The 22,034-nt window shown below is 36.6% G+C and overlaps 5 protein-coding genes across 11 annotated transcripts; 3 read left to right on the forward strand and 2 right to left on the reverse strand.

Moving 5' to 3' along the window:
• Positions 1-242: 242 nt before the first annotated feature.
• Positions 243-6,359, forward strand: LOC125200803 (SURP and G-patch domain-containing protein 1-like protein). The gene is made up of 9 exons (XM_048098574.1): positions 243-395; positions 1,022-1,452; positions 2,355-2,481; positions 3,142-3,245; positions 3,840-3,983; positions 4,999-5,133; positions 5,231-5,410; positions 5,885-6,063; positions 6,158-6,359. Exons 2-9 carry the CDS (start codon positions 1,059-1,061, stop codon positions 6,182-6,184), a joined length of 1,290 nt encoding a protein of 429 aa, XP_047954531.1. The 5' UTR covers positions 243-395; positions 1,022-1,058; the 3' UTR covers positions 6,185-6,359.
• Positions 6,360-9,822: 3,463 nt separating this feature from the next.
• LOC125203950 (transcription factor bHLH130-like) lies at positions 9,823-13,077 on the forward strand. 5 transcript variants are annotated; one of them, XR_007173482.1, is made up of 8 exons: positions 9,823-10,503; positions 10,907-11,208; positions 11,275-11,451; positions 11,541-11,606; positions 11,687-11,755; positions 11,843-12,124; positions 12,407-12,513; positions 12,641-13,077. XR_007173482.1 is itself a non-coding variant. In XM_048102515.1 (6 exons), the coding sequence occupies exons 1-6, from the start codon at positions 10,050-10,052 to the stop codon at positions 11,909-11,911; spliced, it is 1,137 nt and encodes a 378-aa protein (XP_047958472.1). In that variant the 5' UTR covers positions 9,823-10,049; the 3' UTR covers positions 11,912-12,308. The 5 variants fall into 5 exon arrangements, 1 of the variants encoding a protein (XP_047958472.1); XR_007173476.1 differs by having other exon boundaries at positions 12,645-13,077; XR_007173490.1 differs by lacking the exon at positions 12,407-12,513.
• Positions 12,471-13,017, reverse strand: LOC125204242 (non-specific lipid transfer protein GPI-anchored 9). Its single transcript, XM_048102875.1, has 2 exons — positions 12,684-13,017; positions 12,471-12,603 (listed from the first exon to the last, which is right to left on the reverse strand). Exons 1-2 carry the CDS (start codon positions 13,015-13,017, stop codon positions 12,587-12,589), a joined length of 351 nt encoding a protein of 116 aa, XP_047958832.1. The 3' UTR covers positions 12,471-12,586.
• A 329-nt stretch (positions 13,078-13,406) lies between the features above and the next one.
• Positions 13,407-14,059, reverse strand: LOC125204162 (histone H3.2). Its single transcript, XM_048102764.1, has one exon. The coding sequence runs from the start codon at positions 13,984-13,986 to the stop codon at positions 13,576-13,578; it is 411 nt and encodes a 136-aa protein (XP_047958721.1). The 5' UTR covers positions 13,987-14,059; the 3' UTR covers positions 13,407-13,575.
• A 6,038-nt stretch (positions 14,060-20,097) lies between these two features.
• LOC125201600 (nucleolin) lies at positions 20,098-21,732 on the forward strand. 3 transcript variants are annotated; one of them, XM_048099776.1, is made up of 3 exons: positions 20,098-20,127; positions 20,361-20,512; positions 20,734-21,732. In XM_048099776.1, the coding sequence occupies exons 2-3, from the start codon at positions 20,377-20,379 to the stop codon at positions 21,531-21,533; spliced, it is 936 nt and encodes a 311-aa protein (XP_047955733.1). In that variant the 5' UTR covers positions 20,098-20,127; positions 20,361-20,376; the 3' UTR covers positions 21,534-21,732. The 3 variants fall into 3 exon arrangements, with proteins under 3 accessions (XP_047955733.1, XP_047955732.1, XP_047955731.1); XM_048099775.1 differs by lacking the exon at positions 20,098-20,127 and having other exon boundaries at positions 20,184-20,512; XM_048099774.1 differs by lacking the exon at positions 20,098-20,127 and having other exon boundaries at positions 20,439-20,512; positions 20,681-21,732.
• Positions 21,733-22,034: the final 302 nt, after the last annotated feature.

Consider the following 22,034-nt stretch of genomic DNA (forward strand, 5'->3'; position numbering starts at 1 on the left):
TAAAAATATTGTGAAAAATATAAGAATCTATTAAAACGAAAAAATTGTACAAAGACTTAATGAATATTTTAACTAAAAAATATAAGAACCTAAGAATAGATTTTGCGACACTAATTTAATACAATTTCCCACTACCAAAATAATTGAGAGAATGAATTGAGGGTGCAACATGTATATGGGGTATTATTATAGTCTTAAAAAATAACTACAGTATAAATTCTTTTGTCAATAAACAAATTGACGTTGTGGAGAAAAAGGTGAGAAATCAGAAATATATGCAAATCTATTATAACTCATTTTTTAATCGTTTTTGACGAAAACACAAATTGTATCCGATTAGGGATTGCAACTGTTAATCCCTCTGAAATTGATCGTTCCAGTTCGGGCTTCATCAGGTAAGCAGCTGGTTTTAGTTTTCTTCAATTTGGGGATTTCGTTTTGTGCTTTGTAGTTTCATTATTGGCGCGTTGTATCTCTTGCCTCCCTGGGTTTCAAAGAGCTTCTGTTTTCCTTTGCGTTTCTGGAATTGAATCCAATCGATAAATTAGGTTTGGGGATTTGATTCGGCTTGTGTTATATTTCCTCTTTGTTTCTGGTTATTAAGTTTTATTCTTTGGGATGAAATCTGGTGTTATTGAATGCCTGCCTTTAGATGTAGTGGGGCTTTGTGCGACTAGAATTTATGCGTTATAAATTGGGTTAAAGTCTTCTCTTTGAATTACTAGTTCATAGCTTTCGTTTACATTTGCTTTTCCTGAGTTATGTGGCTGTTCAGACTTTTCGAGGATCATGCTCTGCTTACAAGTTGAGACATTGATTCCTCTTTGTAAAATCCAGCAATGCTCAGCTTATTTCCTGTTGATGTGGTTCATAATTATCATGAAGTTCTTACAATTAAGTGATACTATAAGCAATAACACTTAAACTTGCTCTGAATCCTGTCACTGTTATAGAATGATGCATATGTTATGTACTAGCTGCTTCTGTGACTAATTTTATCATCTACTTGCATGTGTCATAGCGCACAGGCAATCAGTGAACCAAACTAGTGCTAGGCAATGGATAAGACAACAGGCCATGGATTATTTGCTAATGATGGATCATTCCTGGAGAGGTTCAAGCAACTTCAACAGGAGAAGGGTGAACAGTTCGAGAAATCTAAGTCAGATTCAAACACGCGTGAGATTCAGACCTCAAAGACTGTCGTCAGTAAAACAACTATCAATTCTAAGGCTAATAGCTCTAGTAGAACGGCTAAAGCTCCTTCAAGTGGGAAACTTGCATTCAGTTTGAAACAAAAGTCAAAACTGATTGCAACCCCTGTTAAGTTTGGTGAAGATTTGGATGAAGACAATGAAGATGCTGGAAACTCCGCAGATGATGGGCCAGTAAAGCGCCCAAAATTGGCCCCACTTTATTCCTCTGATCTGTCTTCAAAACAAATTAATATTGGTAATTTACTTGTTTTGCTATTTTTTTGTGCATCGCCATGGGTAAAATCCATACCAAGTGGCAAGTATGTCTATCGTCATATATGTCCCTGACTATTTGATTTTGGAAAATTCTATGGTCTTGGTCTCAAACATAATTTTCCCCACTTGTAGTTTTTTGTAATGGTGACCAGCAGTTTTCCAAAATTTTCGTTTTCCTATTACCAGGGGAAAAGAGTTCTATTATAATAACAGGTTTCAGCCGTCTTTCTGGCTCAAAATGTCGTATGAACTGTTTGTAGATTGGAAAGTCTTTGAAAACCTGTTGATCAGGATTTCATTAACTCAAATTTATATTCTAATTTTGTTCCTTATATCTAATGTGCTAGTTTGCCTTCTGAGAATCACGGGCACATTCATATTGCACCAGGAATCCCTAAGTGTATTGCATTTATTTAGTGATTTTGTTTTATAACTAGTTCTCATACTCGCTTTGCATCAACACCAGCCTGTCCTTTTCTTTCTTCATTATACATTACTGGATCTGCTGGTCTAAGTATTGATTGTGCTGAGTAGTGCTTCACATGCGCCAAGACCTATCTGAGCTCATGAGCTGAACAGTTATTTGCTAGAGTATTCTCCTAATACCTATTTCCAAATGCATGTGGCTGATATTTTGTCCATCTATTTAGACCATGTGCTGGGTCTTCATTGCCTGAGTAACAGTGAATCAGATAATTAGAGCAAAATATTCGTGAATTACTTTTATTTGGTGAATGCAGCTTATATTTAAGTTCATATCGACGTTGGTGGAAAGAGGTGTTCAGTGAACGATTTGGAATATGTGACTCGCCTGCTAGAAGAGTAATTTAAATTCTCTTCTTCAGGGTGTAAGTATTAATCAGTTCTTTGAGTAACATGCAGCACCACCTTTCCCTAGTGATCCTATAGTGAAGAATGTTGCTGATAAATTAGCTAGTTTTGTGGCTAAGAATGGGAGACCGTTTGAGCATGTGACAAGGCAAAAGAATCCCGGAGATACTCCTTTTAAGTACGTTGGATTTAATTTCTGGCTGCTCTGTACTCATAAGTCTATTTTTTACTCTTAGCTTCATTATGATATTATTAGATCATCATGTCTATCCAGATAAGAATTGTATGCATATTGTTATCAGTGAACAACTTCTCTGAAAGAAATGGAGCATTTTCTCTCTCATTTTTTAATGTTATACCTTTCTCTCTTTGCTCTTCTTCTATTATGTAGGATTTACTTTAGAAAATATTTGATACAATTAATATGTTTCCCTTTCTAACTTTCTCATTCTTGAAGTAATTGATCTTGCAAAGTCTTGTCTTTGATTTGACCTATGAACAGTAGTAGCCTCCATATGAATATTTATGATTTGCCTCTCAAATACAATTTATGATTTACAATCCCTTGTATTGTATACTGTGGTGAGCAAGTAGTTTCATTAGCAAAGCAGTTTTACATATATCACCTCTTGTCAATAGTTCTATAATTAGTTTGTGATATTTCTGGATCACAAATACATGGGTCCTGTTCTCTGATGATTTTATTGCTTTTACTTATATTTCTAGTACCCGTAAATGCAAGGAGAGACTGTGCTCTATATTTTCCTAAAATCATATGTTTGTGCATTGCTTGATATTACTATAATGACTTAAGGAGTTCAATCGATTTCATTTGCAGGTTTTTATTTGATGAGAACTGTCCAGAATACAAGTACTATAAATATCGACTTAGTGAGGAGGAGAAGGCCTTGCCCCAATCAAAAGATTCCCAGACATTGCAAAGTAACGTCTATTGATTTCAGTCATTCTGGTTCAAATTATTAGCTGAAGTTCTTTTAGTCAGAATTATAGATAAACTGCAATAAGTACATGCTATGAAAAAAAGATTTACAGTTTCCAGAGACTAATTCCCGTTATTGCTTTAGAATTTTATTTTTTGCTGGGGTTGTATATGAGCAGGTTTGCATGCAATGTTGAGTTGAATGCTAAAACAGAATGATAATGGAACTCAACTCAACTGTGGTTTTGTTTAGTTGTAAAAAAGTGTCTAGAGATGTACTGATATGAAAAGCTGACGACGAATGCACCCTTCCCATTGTTATCCACCTCCGACACTATTGCTAAGCGCCAAATTTGACTGGATTTTCTGGATTATGATATATAGCCTCCTAACTCTTTAAATATTTTTTATGTGAATAAAGATACGTATAAATATTGTGCGTCTTTTTTTGTCCCAACTTATTTCATTCTTGTTTACATTGTTACTGCATGTCTTGCACAATTAAGCTTCTGTGAACAAAATTTTGCATGTGTAACCCATTATCGACTGGTCGGTTGCTTTATTAATGTGGCCTGCTTTTATTATTGGTGGTTTAGGCAGTACAGTTCCTAATTCAGTGGGCAGTTCTCAGAGGTCAGAGCAGCACGTTAAATATCAAACTCCTGCTTCAGCTTTATATGAAGCCACAGAGAGTTTAAGATCTTCCCATGCATCATCACAAACAACACACCGAAAGAACGGTACTTTCTTGTATTCAGCATATATTCCTTCATGTTCTTTCATCAAATTAGGCCTCCCATTCTATATTTTGCATCCGTGGGGAGTGTTTACGGCAATTGAATCCTCATTTTGTTTATGATCCTACATTACTTACTGATATGACCTGCTCCTGTATATGATTTATTTTAGGGTTCTCCCCATTTTGAATAAATTTGTTGGAAACTGACAGTAAGATTAGATGCCCAAGCAAGACGACTAAAGAGAAAAAAATTATGATGCTGAAATTAAAAAGGGGTGATGTTTATTTCCAGGAATTGAGATTAGCAATCAAAGTCCTCAGTGATAATTCCCTGCCATGCAATCTTTCAATGAAACTCAACTAAAAAGAAACACTAGCAAAAGATACATTCATGATATAATGGATAACTAGCATAAACCTAACTGATTAGCCTTCTTTGTTTAGACAAGGAAGTAGGAACTAAGGATCTCTATGCAAATGTTGCTATCATGATATACTATTCTGAAGAAGTATTTCATCCACATCCAGCCTTTGTGACTGAGTCGTGACTTGTGACTCGTGACTCGTGGTTTCCAAGATCACAAATTCTAGCTTGCTTTGGAATTAAAAGATAGGAGTAACATAAGAAAGGTTTTTAAACACACACATACACTGAGTAATGGTTTCCAGGCTCACAAATTGTGGTTGTGTCTTTGGCTTTAAAATTTAGGAGTAGAGTGACATAAGTAAGGTTTATTACACACACAATATATACCCATATGCATATATATAAATAGATGCCTATGTGTGTCAGTGTGTGTGTTGCCAATCTGCAGATGACATGTGGATTGAGGTTCCACAATCCAGTATTTCTTTCTTCTGCACTAGTACATGATTTTTCTGGGAGATCTCTTAAAATACATCTCCCTGAAAGGAGCATGCTGAACTTAATAACTCAGCTTCTGATAGCTTTGGTCCCTAAAGATATTTTTCCATGCATTTGACATCCGGTGTTTGCTTTTACCGAATACGTTTAGGTGAATCAAGTGGACCACCTGGTTCAGACCCTATTGCCATGATGGAATACTACATGAAGAAGGCTGAACAAGAAGAGAAGCTGAGGCCTTTGAAAGCATCAAAAGATGAGATGCCTCCACCTGCTTCCCTCCAAGGTTAAGCTTCTGTATCCTTTCTTTAGGAGTCCCTGGTTTGCCAAATCCAGAAAAGCACCAGCAGTAATGGAGAATGTCCATGTTATTCAATAAACAGGTTCAGGTAAAAAAGGGCATCACATGGGTGATTATATTCCTCCCGAAGAGCTTGAGAAGTTCATGGCTACCTGCAATGATGCATCTGCTCAGAAAGTTGCAGAGGAGGCTGCAGAGAAGACAAAAATTCAGGCTGATAATGTTGGTCACAGACTCCTATCTAAAATGGGTTGGAAAGAAGGTAATGAAAGTTGGTCATACTAGCCTACTTATATGTGAAGTCTTCCTTTTCATTCTTGGATTTTTGTTTCTGTTGTGTCCTTTCTGCAATATCCTATGTGTTCTGGGATAATATTATTTTATTGATGTGAATACCAACAATTTACTTCTGCATGAATTCAGGTGTTTGTTACTCTATTCCTTGGATTGTTTTCCGCAGTGATTGATGATATACATAATTGAGACTAGTATCTTCACTTGATGTGGAACAATGTGTAGATTATTCTCATTATCGCTAATTGCTTTATTTGAAATATGATATCCTGCAGTATAGTTGCATATGAGACGTGTTAGCTGCTACTGTTTCAGTCTACCAGCAAAATTGACTGGCATTTACTCCTACAGATGTGTTTAGTGTTAGTGTTAGTGTTAGTGTTAGTTTGTCTCGGCAGTGATCGCAATCTGTATAGCTCTAACATAATGGAGATAATTGCAGGTGAGGGTCTGGGGAGCTCAAAAAGTGGAATGGCAGCTCCTATTATGGCTGGGGATGTTAAAAAGGATAACTTGGGTGTCGGTGCTCAAGCTCCAGGTGAAGTCAATCCCGATGATGACATCTACGAGCAGTATAAGAAGAGGATGATGCTAGGCTATCGTCACCGACCAAATCCTTTGGTATGATTTTCACCTATTCTCATTACACCCTTTCATATACAAGCAAGGTGATTGTTTAATCATCTAAAGCTGCACTATTTCAAAATATTTGCAGAACAATCCACGGAAAGCATATTACTGACAACATTTCAGCAAGTATCCCCATTTGAGAATAACCAGAGTTCTCCATATATTTGAAGCTGCTTGTTTTTGTGTATTCTGGAACCAAACCAAATTCATTACAAGTTGGTGTTATATTTGTTTGTACTATACCTAATTATATTTCTTTTCCAAGTCTGTACGCACTTTATTTTCCATTATTTTGCCCCATGGTGAATGATATCTAGTTGGTGTTTTGTGAACCAATCATTCTGTGTGTGTGTGACCACAATGTTGTGGGCATTTCTTGAATTGGACGTCCCACTTTAAATGGATAGAAGTTTGCAGCACAGCCTAATCTTCAAATAAAGAATCTCACCCGATCGAATCCATATCCCTACCGATAAACAAAATCTTGGTTTCTCGTCGTCTTCTACTTGTATCCCGTGCGTTAGCCATGTCATTTCTTAATTATACAATGATATCATGCGTATATTCTCTACCTTCAAGTGATCCTTCTTTTTTCAGTTTGTCATTGATCAACTCCAAAAGTCATATTTCATCTTTTCCCTAAAATTTTGGATCGACTTCGTGTTATGTTGCGTCGACCAAGTTGATGACATTCGTAGTTATTAAAATCGTAGCAAAATAAAGTCAGCTGTATATTTTTTACTTTTTAATCAAACACACAATTTCTTTCAATATAAAGTGAATCCGAATTAGTAAATAAAAAGATGAATTATAAGTAATTGATAGTGTGTACTCGACCTACGATTACAATATTACATGCTACTATAAGTCAAGTATTTCTATTTACAATTGTTAACTATAAATAATACTCTGCTACTATAAGTCAAGTATTTCTATTTACAATTGTTAACTATAAATAATACTCTGTGTCACGAGTCTTTGAAACATTATAAGGTGGAATTATGTGTATTGATTGTTATCATTCTTATCACATGGTGTCCAAGGTTCAAACGAATATATAATTATCAAATTACATGGCTTCAAAAAGGCATAAAAAGTTATGAAACGTAGTTGAGATAGTTGACTTTGTTAGTATATATATATATGCTATACAAACTAAAATGCTTAACTTTTCGAGCTATTTAGGTTGACAAATAATTTGTTTAAGGTAGATATTGTCTCCTACCAAATGTATATTAATTAGGAAATAAGTTGCATAAAGTAATCGCCTCATGGTGTGGTTCCTTTCTTGTAGGAGCCGTGTTGAAATGGACATATTATTATCACTCGCACGAGGTTAGATTAGTAAATATAAATGTCAAAGGAGAATGGAATGAGTGGGATGAAAGTGAACAAAACTCTGTAAATGATAGAAACATAAAATTCGTTAAACTAAATCGAACGAAATAAATGAATTCTTGGATATAACTGTAATTAAATAAACATAAGTGTTGCTTTTAAAATCAGAGAATTCATTTTGTTTAGCTGCTCATAGACAAAATAATAAAAACAATAATTATACAGAACTTGAAATAAATAACTAGTAGTTTTATCGGTTGAATCTTGAAGTTTTAAGTCTTTTCTTGCTCAGATCTTAAGAACTCCTTCGATAGATGGATGAATTTATGGAGGATGAAATATGATGGAATGATGAGAATGAAATATAGGATGGATGAATTAATGGAGTACGAAAGATGTTTTAGAGACTCTAAGATCGATGAATGGAATGCGTATTTATATGCTTCAAAAGAATTTGAGATATAATAGGAATTGGATTGGAAAATTTTTTAGATATATTAGGAATTGAATCATATACGGTATATCTTCAACATAGATATACCATATTAAATGTTCAAAAATCACTAAAGGGAAGCTCTATGCTCCATATTAAATGTTCGTTAATTAACTAGCACCTTATTATCTAATTTCATGGTAATATAGTCTAAAAGCCGTAGATAAATTTATTCTTGACCTTTCAACTAATTATTGGTCTATGGACCACATGTTTAATCATTTCTATCGAAAATTACAATCACATAAATCCATTAAAATAATAAAATGCTTTTAGCATATAATACAATTAAATAGCCCGGGACCATTCTCGAGTGGTGGGGGTAAATATATTTAATATCTGGATTCATGCATCTCATATGTAATTCAACTAACTTTGTTTAGAGTCTATGTTACTACTTTTCAAGTGTGTCGCCCACCTACTTTCTCTCACCCCTTGACCATAAAAAAGGACTAAGCATATGATTATGATAATGACTAAAGATTAATCTAGTTCCAAATTGCCCCTTCTCACTAGTCAAAGATACCACCCCTCACAAGAAGGAAAGAACAAGATAGCATTTTACAATCACTTTCATGGTTTTGATACATTTCCAAAATGGTTTACAAAACCACCAAACCCTTTTAAAACCATGGACTCATATCTTTTTTAATAAAGAACATTGTTTCAGTTTTATTAAATTGTATTTTACCATATCCTTATTATATTTGTGAAAATAAATAAATTATTTTTATTATGTTGTGTGTATATGTATATGTATGGGGCTGTAAAGTTGCTCCTCAGATAAAGGAGAGAAGACAATAAAATATTTAAGGAGAAAAGGTAATTACATATTAGGTTATCTTTGTTTATCTTATTTTGAATGGATATTTATGTGAAATCAGAACTTAAGTACAATCAATTTGATATAAATATAATTGTTTAATTAGTGACTGATTATGAAACTAAACTAGAACACGTTTTTCATAAAATGATTGGTAAACATATTTTTTGTGTGGATAAAGGGCTTCGCAATAAGTGGAGTGGTGCGTAGGGTGAAGAAGTGCACTTTAAGTGTGGGCAAGCTCAGATTTTTCATAAAGGAAAAAATATGAAAAGTGTGTGGATAATATATTTAAAATATAAATTTGTATATTTAAATAATGAAATTATAAGTGGGGGTGGGGCATTTTACGAGCATGTATTCATACACAAAATAAGCATCATAAATTTATGAATATATGTCCATACATAAACTTTTATAATATTTTCTGTTTAATCCAAATATTTTTAACGCTAAATACACAAACTTTTATTATTTTTTGATCTTTTACTCCCAAAACTAATTTTCTTCAAATTGAAGTTCATGGCTATGCTAAAAATGTAGGTGTGGCAATAACAATACTGTTTTTAATATAAAAAGAGAAATTGTTTGTAAATATGTGAACTTTTGAGATTTTCTAATTTTCTCTTGAATTTTTGAGATTTTCTAGTCTTCTTCAAAGGTAGATGTTTCTCTGAAATCATTTAGTTATCCAATACTCTATCAGTCTATTGAGCTTGAATATGACTATTTTAAACACTTATATTTTCAATATGAGTATTACAAATCCATTCTTTGTAGCAAAATAAATTTTCAGTATGAAGTCTAATGTAGAGCCCAATTTATTTCAAAAAAAATATTATCTACATAAATTAAACCAATAAAATGTAGAGCGAGTCGCCAATAAATTTTAGTTTGAAACAAAACCTTCTAAAAGTATAGTAAATAAATGAAATGATGAGGTGGAGGAAGTGACATGTCAATGGATATATACGCCTAGAATGGGGGGTGATGATTAGTCCGGATGCAACTCACCATTTCGACAATTTCACGTGTTCAATTTCATAATTCCGATAAATCCGCTCCAATTATTTCCGCCCTATATATACTCTTCTGCTGCTGCATCACACGCACGCACGCACTTCCTTCCACCTCGACTTTGCAATTCGCTCAATTAATCTCTCTCTACCTACATTAGTTTTGCACCAAAAAGGATTCGATCGATCCAATCTATCCACCCACCGTTTCCACCACCATTCAATTCAATCCCATTACCTTTTCCAATTAAAATTCCATACGAGTTTCCATTTATGTTTTCCAATTAAAACCTCTTTCTCTCCAACTATGTACACCTCAGACGCCATTTCCAGAGACTTCCTCCACTCCAATCCCTCTCACACCACCAATTTCAAGCATGACGCCGATTTCTTCACCAATCATGATCAACATCAACACCAGCAGCAGCAGAGCTCCGGATTAGCTCGATACCGCTCGGCGCCGAGCTCCTTCCTCGCGGCGCTTCTCGATTCCAACGCCGATAATAACAGCAGCAGCGGCGATGAATCGGACGCTTTCTTCTCCGCGCTCATGGAAGCGCCGCCGCGCGATCTCAATCCCAAGAGTAGTATGAAGCGGGAAGATGAGGCGGATCCGGAGCCCCGAACCGCGCAAAACGGGTACCCGGGCGGGTATGATGGATCTTACTCTGTGGGGATGGAGCATCAGAGGTTGAGAGATCAAAATGGGAATAGGTCTAATCTGCTCCGCCAAAGCAGCTCTCCTGCTGGATTCTTCAATGGTACTAAATTACTTCATTTTTTTAATTTCTAATTTAGGCTTTTTCTCCTTGCTATGTGTCTAATTTAGCTGGAACAGTTTGTTGCTTTTGAATGAAGGTTGGAGTTGACTTTGAGCTGGCTTACAAAAATATTTCCTACTTGCAATATTTTTCATCTGAATAAAATTAAAATAATATTGAAGAAACAAAATTCAATGCAATCTTTAGGTTTTGCCTTCTGTTTAGTTGAAAAACTTTTACCAATATTCGGTTTTGAAGTGCCTCGCTGAATGATGGATTCTAAATTTTCCTGTTTTAGCTGTTTTGATGAAATATGCATAAATCTTGGCATGGTTGATTATGAGTTCAAGTAGTAGTGTTAATGGTTAAATATGGAGTGGTTAAGACTTGTTTTGGACCTCAGGTTTTGGTTTAATGGGAGAGGCAGGAAACTACAGAGTTCACAATCCTGCAGAAGACAGTTCATCAGCTTGTGGTTTAAGTAGTTCCATGAATTTGTCATCGGCTGCATCTTCTAGCTCGAGATTCATGCCCAGCATACCCGAAACTGGAAATGAGAACGCATTCAGCCCTGAAAATGGTCGTCTGAGAAACGGGGCTGCCTTCCATCATGATTCTTGGAATGAAACATCTTTCAACAGTTTGAAAAGAAACAGAGATGGTGATGCGAAGATGTTTTCTGATTTCAATGGATTGGAGAATGAGGTAACCACATTTCTTTTGCTGCCTATTGTCAATTACTTCTGTTGTTGAAATCCATTTTTACTTCAGAATGGAGAAGCCAGGAAAAAGTCCTCTGGTTTAGTATCGCATTTTAGCTTGCCAAAGACTTCCACGGAGATGGCTGCAGTTGAGAACTTCCTGCAGTTCCAACAAGAGACGACCACTCCTTGTCAAGTTCGAGCAAAAAGGGGTTTCGCCACTCATCCTAGAAGCATTGCTGAAAGGGTAAAATTTCTAGGATTTGGAATCATAGTTTCTCCCATTCAAACTGAGGAGTTATTGAGAATAACAGCATCTCTTGCAATGATTTGCAGAATAGACGAACACGGATTAGTAAGAACATGAAGAAGTTGCAAGATCTTTTCCCTAATATGGATAAGGTAGATTTTGTAATGGTATTTACTTTTGGAATGGTGTTCATCTTGTTTGGTGTTTTTGCTGATTCCGTTTATATATGCAGCAAACGAACACGGCTGATATGTTGGACTTGGCAGTTGATTACATCAAAGAGCTGCAGAAAGAAATGAAGGTAATGAAACAGATACATCATCTCTTTCACATTGAACATGCTCACCAACCTCATCTTCCCTAATTATTTTCCCTCCTTTCTTTATAGGTGCTCAACGATGTGAGAGCAAGATGCGTTTGTTTAGGTAAACCTCACCAAACAAGTCCTTCCAAGTAGATGCTTCTGGCAAGACGAAAACCAAGTGCAGTAGATGAGTATATCCTTCAGTCTTGATTCACCTGCGACCTCACCACCCACGAGTCAAAGCCCGTGGCCTTTTCCCTATTGTTCTATGTATGCGTGTTGCAAGTTCCCACCCTCCAGGAAGAGGAGGGGGGAGAAAAAGGAGGACAGACTAAACTCCATGTTGTAGTATTATTATTTAAACTGGTAAGTGTAAGTGTTTTTATGAATAATTTTTGTATAGAAAGCTCCTGCATTTTATGCATTTTTTGGTGTTGTCAGTCCTTTCTTGTAATGCTAGATGAGTGAAAAGTCACAGGACCCACCTAATTCTTTGAATATGGAAGGTTCCATTTAGATCCCACCACATAAATTATTGTGATTATGATTATCTTGTGCCTTTAGTTATATAGAGATTGCTCTCGAGTCTTGAATCACTTGATCATGTCTAGCAGTGGTAAGCAACATAAGAATTTGTGTATGAACTAGGAAATAATGGATCTGCTAACGTGAGCTCAATCAACAATATAGAGAAACTATTTGTGCAGCAAGATTAACAAGAAGAAGACAACAGTTACTAGAAAATTCAAAACAAGGTAACTAACAACCTATTACAATTTGGCCACACACACTTATTAGACCTCATAGCAGCACTCCACAGAAAGTTTCTCACTTGGACGTTTCACCTGCACAAGAAAAATAACACTTTAAAATCAACCCAAGACAGAAAATGCAGAGTGGTCGATCGATGGCAGCACATATATACATGGCTCAAAGTTGGCAGTGCACTTCTCCGGGAGCTGAGTAGCCATGGTGCGATCAACCCCAGAAATGGGAGGCCCGTTAACGAGCACGCAGAGACAAGGTTGGCCTAGCGCTTTGATGGAAGCACAGCAGGCCTCGGTTGGGGGGATGGGGCTGAAGGGAGCAACTGCTGACCTGCACGGGATGAGCTGAACGAGAGCCGAGAAGAAAGTGCTACCACAGGGATGGGCTGTGCTTTCCTGTGCCATCACCACCACCACCAACATCAAGCAAGCTAGCTTCATATTCATGTTCATTTTGGCTGCCTTTGTCTTTGGGATCATCACTCTTGGCATATATATAGTGCAGCCTTCAGGGGAGGGATGATGCCTTTTGGTGCTTCTCTCCTAACTCCATTTCACACTTCATTCATGACTTTTATGAAAATTATGAACATTAACTTAATTTTAGATACATAAAAATTGGATAACTTAATTTAAAAATTCAAGATTGGGGGAAAATGGTTGTGTTTCTGAGTAAATAAAACATGAAAAATTAAACTTGCAAATTTTATGCTGTTCTACAGTAGAGCAGCATAAAATTTGCAACTACTCTAGCTTGAGGATTTACTATTTGGCTAAACTTCCATTTCCATACACAACAAAGTTGGTCACTGTTGCATTTGCTAAATATTGTAACACATTCTCTAATTAATCAACAAAACATAAGAATTAAACCGCAGAAAAAATCTAAATCAGTTAATGCCAATTGGATTTCAATGAAATTGAAATTGATAACAAGCTAGGAACCCTAACGCTGAAACAACTTTTTTACACTAATTCCCCAAATCGAAATCCAACACGACTCAAACCCTAACCCTAACAGAAGATGAATCCAATCCGAGTGAATTAAGCCTAAGCGCGCTCGCCTCTGATCCTCCTAGCGAGCTGAATGTCCTTGGGCATAATGGTCACCCTCTTAGCATGAATGGCGCAGAGGTTGGTGTCCTCGAACAGCCCGACGAGGTAGGCCTCCGCCGCCTCCTGCAGGGCCGCCACGGCGGAGCTCTGGAACCTCAGATCCGTCTTGAAGTCCTGCGCGATCTCACGAACCAGGCGCTGGAACGGCAGCTTGCGGATGAGGAGCTCCGTGGACTTCTGGTACTTCCTGATCTCACGAAGCGCGACGGTTCCGGGGCGGAAGCGGTGGGGCTTCTTGACGCCGCCGGTGGCGGGGGCGGACTTCCTGGCGGCCTTGGTGGCGAGCTGCTTCCTCGGCGCCTTGCCGCCGGTGGACTTGCGAGCGGTCTGCTTGGTGCGAGCCATTGATGAAAATGGAGGAGTGTAGTGTAGAGACGGAGATTGTATGTAGGAGTATGTGATTTGAGTGATGGATTGGAAGGGGCGGTGGTGGGGATATAAGTAGGGAGGAGAGTGGGCGGGAGAGATGAAGATTTTGGGGGATTTTTGAATTTTTGGGAAGAGATGAAGATTTTGGGGGATTTTTGAATTTTTGGGAATTGTTGATTGGGAATCGGATCGACGGTGGATGCTTCAAGTTGATTTTGCTATCCGTGGCTTTGAATCTTGGTCAATAGAAATATGCCACGTGGAATGCAGGGCTTGTAAAATTTTTTGGCTCGTTGCTCTCTCTTTTCACTTTTGACTCTTCCCGCTTTCATTGGAAGTTGAAAATATCTATACATTGATTTATGATTATTTAAATAAAATTCATTACTATTGGTAATTCGTAGAGATGGGTGGTACGGTATACCATATCGAAACCACCATACCGTATATCTTACCATAAATACAGTATACGAAAAAGTCATACATTTATCTTACCAAAGTTTTCGGTATACCTTATTTTCGGTATAACGAATTTCCACACCGATACCGTATCTTATTTTCGGTATACCGTACCGAAGCTCGGTATACCTAACTTTCAACATCAATTAAAATAGAAAATTAGAGTTTTTAGAATATTATTTATATTTTATAATTTTAAAAATAAATTAAATATAATTTATTCATAATTATATTTATATTTCACAATAGATTTTATAATTTAAAAATATATATAATATATTTTATATATAATTTATATTTTTGTGGTATATAACTTTATTTACGGTATATACCTTAATTTACGGTATATACCGAATTTCGGTATGCAGCGGTATACCGCGGTATTTGAAAATTCATACCGTTATCATACTATACCGGAAATCACGGTATACCGAAAATTTGGTATTTTTGGTATTTTTTCGATACGATAAGACCGGTATTTTGGTATTTTTCCCCAGCCCTAGTAATTCGTAACTGTTGTTGGAGTAATGATTTAATTGATTTTAAAGTTATGTTTAATTGCCTGTGATGGTTAGTGCATTAAGTGTTTTTTTTAATGATTAACTAGTGCGATGCACGACTCGTTATATTTATTTTAATATATATAATCTCAAATTATTATACTATATGATTAACAGAAAATAAAAATAAAATCTTTATCTAAATTAGCCCATAAAAATTGATTAAAACCTTTCAGACACAAAAATTGCAAACACGCATCAACAGGGTGTCATGTGTAAGTTATAACTCGGAAATATACTCACAATAAAACCTATTGTAACGTTCACAGAATATGAAACTCTAGAATAAAGTTTCACCTGAGTGAAGAATATACAATAACTAGTGTTTTCAACTGTGTTATGCACGAAACATAAGACTATCAAATAATGAATACAAATTCTAATTAATTTATAGAAAAAAAAGAATTCATAATATTATGAATACTTACAAAAAGAGAAATGCGTCCAACTCTAAATGAATAAAAGGGTGTTTAAGATAAAATAAAAGAAATTATAATTGCATGAATTTTAAGCACATCTTAAAATGCATGGTCAAACCGCCAAAGCCAAATGCATTTCGATATTAGACTGAGATAAAAATACTAAAGTAGATATTTGAGAAACAATATCAATAAGTGAACTTGACATCAACAAAAGCTCTTGCATATGAAGATTATAACATTGATCTTACTACAAAGACAAGAACTCTTACATATGAAGATTATAACATTGATCTATACTACAAAGAGAGTTAAATACTCTATACAGGATGGAATAGGTAATTACCCACAGGGATTTTGAGTGAATGGGTATATAGTCCAAGAAAATGAATTAAGATCTTATTACAAAATCTTTCATTACCTTACTTATAATAAAATTATAAAAAAATTTAACTTTTCTAAATTTAATACCCAAAAAAGATTTCTCACTCCATGCATTAAGAGCATGCACATCAATGCTCTTAGCTAAGAGTTGCCGTCGGGATGTAAGATTATTTCATTTTCAACTTTGTAAAACAAGTTTCTAAGTTAGAAACTTGTTTCATCTGCCCCCAAATCGAGCTCCTCAAGGAGGTGAACTCCATAACCGTCGTCCTCCTTCCGTCATCACCGCTCCGACGCCATGCCGGCGGTACTCCGATGGTTCAGGCCTCCGTCGGCTGAGGTGCATCTCCAATTCGAAGAGATCCTCCCCCAAATCGACCAAATCGGAAATCCCCAAATTTCAAACTCTTCAAATCCGCTGCCTTCGTAGCCGGTCACCACCAATAGTCGTTGCCTCACCCTCACCGGACATCATCGTCGCTCAGCCGCTGCCGCTGCTCCGCGGCGATTTCGTGTCACCGTTGTTGGGAGAGCACAACCACAACCTCCATGCCGTCTGCCACCGCCGCCGCCATTCCGGCTGCTGCTCGCTCTTGATCAGAACACTGTCGCTGGTCAGGGGCACCATCGCGGTCTACGATGCTGCTGCTGCACCGTCGAAAGTCTGGTAGAGCCGTCGCCGCCACTGAGCTTTCGGACAGAAACTTCAAACTTAGAAACTTGTTTTACGAAGTTGTAAATGAAATAATCTTACCTCTTGACGGCGACGGCGATCGGTGCAGCGACAGTGACAGCCCGATGACAGCAGCGACGGTTTTCAGCCGACAGCGGTGCTGGCAGAGAGGGAGACCAAGAGAGAGAATAAGAAGAAAAGAGAGGAGAGATTAATAATTAAAAATATAAATTAAAATGGTTAATTTTGATCAAAATCGGCTAAACACCTGTTTGACCGTTACTTTTAATGGTTCTGTCAATTTAGGAACGATTTCGGTCCGAGTTCATTTGTGAGGGACCAAATAATCAAAAAGATATTGTTCAGGACCAAATTGATAAAACGACCATATATGTTTAGGACCACATTTGGCCTTTACTCTTATAATTATGTAAAAAAAAATTTTTTTGTAATTTGTAATAGTAGTTCATGTATTTTTAATGCGTTTTATTATTGTGAAAATGTTTTTATTTAAATTGAATAATAAAAATATGGGACCCTTAAACATGCAAAGAGCATGGGTGTAAGTGTTATGCTCGGAAGAACATGGAATAAAAAATGAATAAAAGTAAATCTGGGCCCACATCTATATTCTTTGGCAAGAGAATGGATGCATATGCTTTAAAAATTGTACTACTAAAAAGGGGAGTATATAGTAGTGCCAATGACATTCATTTTATTACTTTCAAAAGTCCAAAACTTCATTTTTCTATATGCATAGAATATCGTTCCAAGCTAACATGTCCAAAAAAACAATTTATTTATATTGATATATTAGAAATTTTAGTTGCGATTAAATTATTCTCAAGTGGGCCCTGGTCCTTTTATTTATTGAAGTTGCAAGTAACAATCATATTCTCCATTTTTGGTTGATAGTTATTAATAAATATTTTTTATTTTTTTATGAACTAATAATGACAACATTTTACTAATTTTACATTGCATAAAATATAATCTTAGTTTATATATATTGCTCTATTATAATATGCATGCAAACACTCTGCATCAGGTTAACCTAGAGAAGATAGTTGTTGCCGGTTAACTTCGTTGTGATAATAACCTCGTCAGGTTATCTTGATTAACTGCCAGAGTTGTCGGCGGCGGTGGTATTTCCTCTATTGGAGTGTTTTGGAGACTATGTCGAAAGAAGTTTGCAAACTGTGTTGCAAACTTGTCTGAAATGTTCATCATCGAACTTCGGTTTTTGCAATTTCACTCGAATCTGACATGCAATGGCAGCCCATCCCAAGCCTATTTCAAAGCTCATCTCATTTCCATATCAACATTATTTTTATATATATCACTTTTAGTTGATTGTATAAACTAAATACAACGTAAATAAAAAATAAAAAAAAATTCTATAAAAACAAAATAAAACATCCTACATTCAAAATTCAAAAATAAACAAGATAAAGATAGAAAAAAACATAGAAAACAACGTAAGCACACAAGTTCCGGCTCGTCCTCCTTGACACGACCCATTTTAAATTTGGAGGAATCCTTTAGTTGTTGATATATTTCCCAGTACTTGAACTCATTTGCATTGTCATCATAGATATCGTGAAATTTAGTACACCATGCGTTTCTAATGCTTGCGTAGATCGTCGGGCTAGTGTGTCGGGCCCCTTTGCAAGCTTTACTTGTTTGTATCTTTTCGTGATACGCTCCTAGAAACCGCCATCGCCCCGATTGTTGGCTATAATTGGGTCCTCAGAGATCGCTGCCCAACAATGAGCAAGAGCAACCGACCCCTCCATGGAGTAGGTACTCCTCATCCGCCCAACCTCAGACGCTTCCTCCACTTTCTCCTTCTTCTTCCCCTTCATGTCGGGCACGTCCGTGGTGAAGTTCATATCTTTTACCGGAACTTGGGTTTCTGGTAGAAATGTGGAGTGAAGTAAAATTGAGATTGAAATTGGAGATAGATAAATGTGCATTGATGGGGGAATGAGTTATATATAGGGGAATAAAAATTGAATTAATTTTTATTTTAAAAAGAAAAAAGATCGGCACCTACATCGGCCCCTGCCCGCAATGGAGGCCTCTCTCGAGGCCGATGACTCTTCGGCCGGGGGCGATTGATTGGCTTCGGGGAGGAGCCGCATAGCTTGGGAGATCGGACCCTTCTCCACAATAAAGGCCGATGAGGGGCGATGAGGTGGCCGATCGCCATTACTACTGCTCTAATATAGATGGAGTTAAATGCCGTAGGATTTCACAGTTATTTCCCAGTTTTAAATGTAGCATGAATATATACTCCTTAATATATAGCGTATAACATGCACAAAAATGATTTTTGTATTAATATTACAAACCACATATGACATGTACACTCGCTAGAATTCTTGATATAATACTCGATAATGATTAATCTATATAGAGTAAAGGCTAAAACTGGTCCTGAATATATGTCTATTTTACGATTTTGGTCATAAACATTATCTTTTGAATTTTTTGGTCCTTTACATTTCAAATCGGATCACAATTGGTCCTCCGTTAACAATTTCGTTAATTTTATAACGGTCAACGGGTTTAACCCAATTTGGACCAACTTAAGCTCTTAATTATGATTTTTAACTCACTAATTATATCTTAATTATTTTAATAAATTATCATTTAATATATAAAATAAATAATATTAAAAGAAGAAAATGAATTTGCAGAACCAAGCTGAAGCAGCCGGAGGTAGATTGTGAATACTTGAAGAGGAGACTTCACAAGGAATTACAAGAGCTGAGAGCTCTCAAGACTTCGAATCCACATGCAACTCCTCGCCACCACTCTCACCACGTGGCTCTTGTGAGAACGTGGCCTCCACCACCACCGCGCTCCGCCCCGCCGCTGCAGCGAAGGCGGAGTCTATTATCTCCAAGGCTATTCCATTTCCGCTGGCGAGGCCCAGATTTTGCCCTTTCCCACAAGCGGCGGCGGCGGTGCATGATTAGCCGGCGACGTCTTGATTTTTTAGTGATGCAGATTTGCTTGTAAATATAAAGGGGAAAGAAGTAAATTAGGTCTTGTTCTTGTTTTTTTTTTGTTGTTTTGTGTTTGGTGTTTGGAATGAGGGGTTTTGTTTTGATTGTTTGATGGTGATGAAATCTCTGCATCTTGAGCAAATTTTCCAGCTCATCCTATGTTGATTTTGTGAAGAATGCAGAAATTAGTTTGGGACGGTGGAAAAATAGTTCTGTGATTATTGTTTAATTTTGAAATTTTCATTTTTTTAATATTATTTATTTTATATGTTAAATGTTACTTTATTAAAATACTTACGGGGATATCAGTGAGTTAAAAATCATAATTAAGAGCTTAAGTTGGTCAAAATTGGGTTAAACCCGTTATAAAACTAATGAAATTGTTAACGGAGGACCAATTGTGATCCGATTTGAAATATATAGGACCAAAAAAATTCAAAAGATAATATTTAAAAAAAAAAACGTAAAATATGCATATGTTCAGGATCAGTTTTAACCTTTACTCATCATCTATGCAAGTCTATATAATCTCCGTTAGTTTTTTTCAATTTCAGAAATTGAATTTCAAACCCACTTTCACCCAATATTAAAAATATTTATTATTGGAGGTTAGATTCTTTCGCATGCTCTTTAATCTTTTTTTTCTAACTATAGTATTGATGTTAGTTGGAGTGCTCTCTTGCTCTAAGTTGAATATGAAAAAGAACAAATGCTTTCCTTTGTTCAGCTTTGAAATTCTGAATTTTTGATTGAAACTATTGATGGAATAGGACTTTATCACTGTTTCCTTGTATAATTTCAGCATTTGCCAAAAATATCAACGCAATTGTTATCCTTGAAGTTGCAGAAATACAGAAATGGTTTGGAGGGTGTGTTCCCGCCTGCCGCTTCTTTTCACCGCCGCAAAACCCCAATTCCACACTCCCCGATTGCTCTGCTTGTCAGATGCTGCCCTCCTCAGATTTCTTGGCCTCTATCATCCCATGTTTCAAGGTGAGGCTGCCTTTTTATCACTCACGCTACGTGTTTGTCGAAATTACTCAACCAAAATTTCCATGTATTTTTCCAGCTTCACTTTTATTATTATTCAAGCTGATGAATTGCCACATACTATCTCTACAGTCAGTGTTTATAATAGTGATTTAATACAGTATAGAATAGATAAATGCAGATTGCGAATTCATGTCTTCTGAAATGCTCTCTTGCATTTTCAGTTTCTCGCTCGTACGCCCGTGATAGGCGCCCGAGCTATGATCTTTTCGGAGGCAAAGTTCCGAAAGCTGCCGAGTTCAGGAAGGAGTGGGCCAAGAAAATGGAGGATGATGAGGATCATCTCTGGACAGGTAGCGAAGACGAGAGTGATAACGAAAGGGACGACCATATCCAGCTAAAGAAAGAGATAAAAAAGGCGAAGCAGCGGGCAAAGGAGCGGTCTGATCGCATTGATGCTGATGACAGTGATGAACTCCGCAGTATTTGGTCAGATAGTGATGAGGAAGAGAAAAGCCTTTGGACTGGTGACGAAGGAGATGATGAAGATGATGTGCCTACGGAGCCCTTCCCCAATGAGAGAAGTGATCAATACATTGATCATTTGTTTGAGTTTGATGAGAAACCCAAGTATCGAACACTTTCCCAGGCGTTGAAAGAGGAGGAGGAGCCGGAGGAGTTGTCCCCTGGTAAGCTAGCTAGAAAGCAAGCTGTGCAGAATGCTCTCAAGAAGCTTAAGAAAGGTCCCGATGGGCGATATACCAACGTGTGGGAGGTCATGAGTGATTTGGATATTCTCATTGGAGCGTTTGAGAACATCATCTCGGGACCAGAATATGAAGAACTTAGGCAAGGTGGGCCGAAGAAGTTAAACATGGAATTTTTCAAGGACATTCAAGCTAAAATGCGGGATCCAAACTACAAGTTCTCACCCGAGCTGAAGTTGAAGCCGAAGAGCAAGCTAGTATCAAGGAAGAAATGGATGAAAACAGAATCGAGGCGCAGGAGGGCACGAAGGCGATAGAACAGTAACAGATATTGCTGTTAAGCTAAAAGGACTGCTAACTCGCCGGTTGTTAGATAGATACACCTTTGATAACATATTGAAAAACAGAAAATAGCTTTTTGAGCTAGAAAAGGATTCTTATCGTCATGGCTTCTTGTTTGAATGGCTCTGCCTACCTTTATATTTTATCATCAATATCAAATACTCCCTTCGTCCCATAAAACCTACTATGTTTTATTTAATTTACAAATTTTAAATTATAGTTCCAAATACAGCTTCGTCAAAACCTATTCTTATGTATTAAATCATTTGATAACTCAAGATTTATCGAACTTCATTACTATTTTTCACACGAGTAGTATTTAATCATGTGTGAGTTTAAGTATACATCTCAAAATGTTCACAATATATTTGACATTATATATAAATATGAATAATTTCTATCATTATGAATTGGATAAATCACATATTAATTTTATCGTTAGCCTGAAACCTGAACGTTTAGGGTTAGCGTTGAAA

The sequence above is a fragment of the Salvia hispanica genome, chromosome 1 (assembly GCF_023119035.1).
Source record: "Salvia hispanica cultivar TCC Black 2014 chromosome 1, UniMelb_Shisp_WGS_1.0, whole genome shotgun sequence".
Classification (NCBI taxonomy): domain Eukaryota; kingdom Viridiplantae; phylum Streptophyta; class Magnoliopsida; order Lamiales; family Lamiaceae; genus Salvia; species Salvia hispanica.